General features: G+C 63.0%; 2 protein-coding genes across 2 annotated transcripts; both read right to left on the bottom strand.

Moving 5' to 3' along the window:
* Nucleotides 1-431: 431 nt before the first annotated feature.
* On the bottom strand, nt 432-2,089 carry S100A14 (S100 calcium binding protein A14). The gene is made up of 3 exons (XM_010159669.1): nt 2,009-2,089; nt 657-803; nt 432-551 (listed from the first exon to the last, which is right to left on the bottom strand). Exons 1-3 carry the CDS (start codon nt 2,087-2,089, stop codon nt 432-434), a joined length of 348 nt encoding a protein of 115 aa, XP_010157971.1.
* A 1,174-nt stretch (nt 2,090-3,263) lies between these two features.
* On the bottom strand, nt 3,264-3,736 carry S100A13 (S100 calcium binding protein A13). Its single transcript, XM_010159668.1, has 2 exons — nt 3,584-3,736; nt 3,264-3,401 (listed from the first exon to the last, which is right to left on the bottom strand). The coding sequence occupies exons 1-2, from the start codon at nt 3,734-3,736 to the stop codon at nt 3,264-3,266; spliced, it is 291 nt and encodes a 96-aa protein (XP_010157970.1).
* Nucleotides 3,737-4,001: the final 265 nt, after the last annotated feature.

The following is a 4,001-nucleotide window of genomic DNA, read 5'->3' as shown; positions in this document are numbered from 1 at the left end:
CCGGGGCTTGTGGTGGAAAGGAGCCGAGTCCCTCTCGCTGTGATGCTCCGGGGCTGGGGGACCTGCAACCGGAGGGGTTTTGGGGCCGGAGGTGGGACAACCCCAGGGGTAAAGGCTCTGGAGCAAAGGACAGAGAAAGGCAGCTCCAGAGCCGGGGCCAGGAACCCCCTTGCCACCTCCCTCCCGCCACAGCATGGGCCAGAGCTGGGGATGGGAAGAGAGGTTTCCTGACGGGAAGGAGAAATGAGAGAGGGCAGGGATGGAGCCAGGGAGGGGGATCCCTCCACCCCGGCCAGGGATGCGGGAGGAGATGAGCCCCAGCAGGAGGAACGCTGCATTTTCCCAGGCGCATCCCACCAGGACCAGCAGCCTCTCGCGCTTCTCGGTGCAGAGCCTGAGGCCTCGGGTGCCTTCCCATCCCCCGCCACCCTCTACTTCTTCCGGCAGCCCTTGGCCGCATCCCCCATCATGTCCCAGTACTCTCCGAACTCAAGCTTGGCCTCGTCAGGGTTTCCCATGCATTCGATCTTCTCTTCCAGTGGTCCAACGCACTGCAGCAGGGGCAGAAAAAGCATCGGGGTGATGGGGCTGCGGGGTCCCACAGGCAGCCCGTGCCCACCCCAGCTCCCCCTGCCCACTCTCGGTTCTGCCCTCACCTTTCCCAAGTGAGGCAGCTTCTGCACCACCAGCTCCTGCATCTCATTGGGCGTCAGGTACTCCTTCTGCCCCTTCACCGCGTAGCAGTGGAACTGGTTGATGACGGTCTCAATGGCCCGCTCCACGTCAGTGAGGTCCTGGCAGTCCTGTGCGGGGGGAGAGAGGGTGAGCACTGGTGGGACACCTCCCCAGTGGGATGGGACATCCCCCAGATGGACAGAACAAGCCCCCAAGTAGATGGGACACCCCACGAGCAGATGGGCCTGTGCTCTGCAGATGTTCAACCCCTCCACAATGTGATAAACCTCCTTAACAACACGATACCCCTCAGTACAGATGTGACACACCCTCGACAGATGTGAGACCTCACTGTACAGAGGTGAGATCCCTGTACAGATGCCAGACTACTCCATACAGGTGTAAGACCACTCCATACAGATGTTGCATCCCTCCATACAGCCTCTGTACAGCTGCAATACCCCCCCTACAGCTATAGGCAAGTCACCCCCCATCTCTGCTTGTCCAGACTTCTCCTTGCCCAGGGCCAGCGAGGCTCAGCCACCCCGGCGTCTCCCAGCACTACACCCACAGTGCGTGGGGGCCGCCGCGGCCGTCCGGACTGGTTCTGCCTCTCCTTTGCACAAGCGACGGATGGCGGTGTGAGTCAGTGCCCAGGACAACTCGGTCACCCGCCGGGATGGGGTTTGGCGACAGTGGAAGCCCTCCTTTCTCCCCATCGGGACTGCAGACCCCTTACCCCGCAGGGTTGGGGGCAAAGCCTGGCCTGACCCACGCGCCTGGCTCCCCCAGCCACTCGTGCTAATTAGCCAAAACTCCAATTCAAGGGAAACGATGGTGATTCACTTGGCATCTGCGGTTTCCCCTCGAAACACTCTGAAACCACATCAGGCGATGCCCATTAGGAAGAACCCAGCAATCTTCAGAGCCTCAGCTCAGTGCCCCAGCTCAGCCAGCTGGGGCCAAATCCTCCACAGGTGCAAAGGAGCAGGGGGTGGGCACCTCCTGGTTGAAAGCCGAGGAAAACAGGAGACTTTCTGCCATTGGGCATCCTTGGAGAGGTTGCAAGGAGCAAGCAGAGCTCCCAAAGGTGAGTCCACAGGAGCTGGAGAAAGCTGCCTGGTTTCCCAAGCTTTCAAGCGGCTCCAAGCTTGCAGCACCAGGTTTCCCCTGCCCAGTGCTGGGACAGCGTCGCCAAACCCCAAAACAACCCCCCGGCTCCTCCGCTGGAGTCTGGCTCCAGGATGGGGCTGGCCCAGCCGTGCTGCTCTGAGTCACCCCATGCCCAGGGCTGTGCTCCGTGGGATGGGGCCATGCGGGGTCACCCCTTCACCCCAACAGGGGTCCCGGCCCGCCCGGTGCCGCGGCGTCGCTCATGGACCTTGCGCTTCTTGCGGCAGTTGCACTGGCCCATGCTGCTCCTTGTGGGATCTGTAGGTCCTTGGTGGCAGCAGTGATGGCGTTGCCCTCTCCGACGGGGTCTTGGGGAGCTGGCGAGAGGAGAAAGCCAAGCTCAGATCTCGGCTCAGGGGGAGTTTCCCCTCCTTCGGTGCCGGGACTGAGCACAGGGTGAGGAAGGAGCCCCAGGATGCGGTGAGCTGCTGGGACATGTCCCGGCAGCAGGAGCGTCCCTGCCCCAGCGGCAAGTCATGGCAGAGCCAAGCGTGGGAGTAGAAGGGGGGGTGCAGAGGGGTGGTGGGACCCCTGGGCACAGACCCCCATCCCATGGTGGCAGATGGGCCACTTACCTGCTCCACGGGCTGTCCTGGGTGTGCGCGGGCTGCGGCGCACCGGGGTTTTATACCGCGGGGAGGTGTGAGTGGGAGCTCCCTGCGCGCTGCCAGCTGCGGTGTGGTGCAAGGCGTCTCATTTCGGAGCCTGGCCCGGGGCCAGCGTGGGGCTGGGAAACGCCTCCTTTCCTGGCCACACTGATGGCTCCCCATCCAGCCCGGCAAAGGCACAGCCACTCAGCACCCCGTGGGAACAGCCACCCGGGCACCAAGTCCTGGGTGGCTTGGGGACAGGTCACCCTGTGGAAGGGATTTTGCCACTTCCCCACAGCACCAGGATTTGGGAGGTGAGCGCTGGGAACAGGAGCTCAGTTAGGGATGCTGAGCCCGGGACATGTTGTGCCAGCGGACATGGCGTCCCATGCCACCTAAGACCCCAGAGACGATGGACATGGATGCTCTGGAGGTGGCAGCCACTGCGGCATCACTGCCGGAGATGCTCCAGAGCCCCCCCCCGGTCCCAGCCACATCTCTGCCACCCATCAGGGCTGCACTATGCAGCTTCACATCCCAGCAGGAAGGTATTTGTGGGGCACAGGGTGGCACCCCAGGAGCCAGACCAGCACAAGGGCCATTTGGGAATGGCCTCATCTATCCCAGGTTCCCCAACACAGAGTGAGCCCCAACTCGTGGTGCCGGGCTGGTCCCCGGGCACAGCATGGCTATGGGCAGATGCAGGCAGGGGAGGAAATGGGGTGCCCAAATCGGGAGCCCCCCGCTAAGAACGGCAGCAATGCTCAGGCTCAGGGAAACTTTTTTTATTAGCCCCACATCGGCCGAGTCTCCCCACCAGCCCTGTCACTTCTTCTTCCCTGCTTTCTCCCTCCGCATGGCCTTCGCCAGCTCCCCAATCAGCCGCCAGTACTCGCCGAATTTCAGCTCCTCGTCGTTGTTCACGTCCAGCTCGCTCATCTTCTCCTCCAGGGAGGGGACATCCTGCGGGGGTGACAGAGGAGGCTTGGCCACATCCTGGTCCCCAGTGAGCAGGATGGGGATACTGGGGAGCAGGGGTTGCCACTCGCTCTCGCCTGCAAATCCCAGGGTACCGGGAGCAGCCCCCCAGCTCAGGGGCACCCACAGGGATCCAGCCACCCCACACATGCTGCCCCTCGCCTCACCTTCATCAGGTTGGGCAGCTGGAGCTGGACGAGCTCCTTGAACTCGCTGGCCGTCAGCGTGCCCTTCTTGCCCTCCTTCCCCGCGTAGGTGAAGAAGACAGTGACGATCTTCTCGATGGCCATCTCCAGCTCCGTCAGCTCGCCCGTGGCCATGGTGCCGGGATGCCAGGACACGCCAGTGGCCCGGAGCTGCAGGGAGAGGAGCCAAGAGGGGGTCAGAGGATCATCCCAGGGAGACGATGCCTGGGGTACATCAGAAGAAGGGGACCCTCTCCCCTTCCCCATCACCAGGAAGCAGTGAGTCTGCAAGGTCTCAGCTCTGGGGGTTGCCCCTCTGCTCCTTAGGGACTGAGTGCTTCAGCCAGGCCCTCCCCAGAGCCGTTTGGTGATGGCACAAACACCGTGGAGGCAGCCGGGA

Source organism: Eurypyga helias, unplaced genomic scaffold (genome assembly GCF_000690775.1).
Source record: "Eurypyga helias isolate BGI_N326 unplaced genomic scaffold, ASM69077v1 scaffold12049, whole genome shotgun sequence".
Classification (NCBI taxonomy): domain Eukaryota; kingdom Metazoa; phylum Chordata; class Aves; order Eurypygiformes; family Eurypygidae; genus Eurypyga; species Eurypyga helias.
This window is presented reverse-complemented; position numbering and strand designations above follow the sequence as displayed.

What these genes read in the sequence shown, in the direction of transcription:
- S100A14 (XM_010159669.1), bottom strand. Translation starts at nt 2,089, where the DNA reads ATGGGCCAGTGCAACTGCCGCAAGAAGCGCAAGGTCCATGAGCGACGC. An exon ending in GGGCCGGGACCCCTGTTGGG is followed by an intron (nt 804 to 2,008) that starts GTGAAGGGGTGA and finishes CCCCCCGCACAG; the next exon opens with GACTGCCAGGACCTCACTGA. An exon ending in AGCTGCCTCACTTGGGAAAG is followed by an intron (nt 552 to 656) that starts GTGAGGGCAGAA and finishes CCCCTGCTGCAG; the next exon opens with TGCGTTGGACCACTGGAAGA.
- S100A13 (XM_010159668.1), bottom strand. Translation starts at nt 3,736, where the DNA reads ATGGCCACGGGCGAGCTGACGGAGCTGGAGATGGCCATCGAGAAGATC. An exon ending in AGCTGCCCAACCTGATGAAG is followed by an intron (nt 3,402 to 3,583) that starts GTGAGGCGAGGG and finishes TCACCCCCGCAG; the next exon opens with GATGTCCCCTCCCTGGAGGA.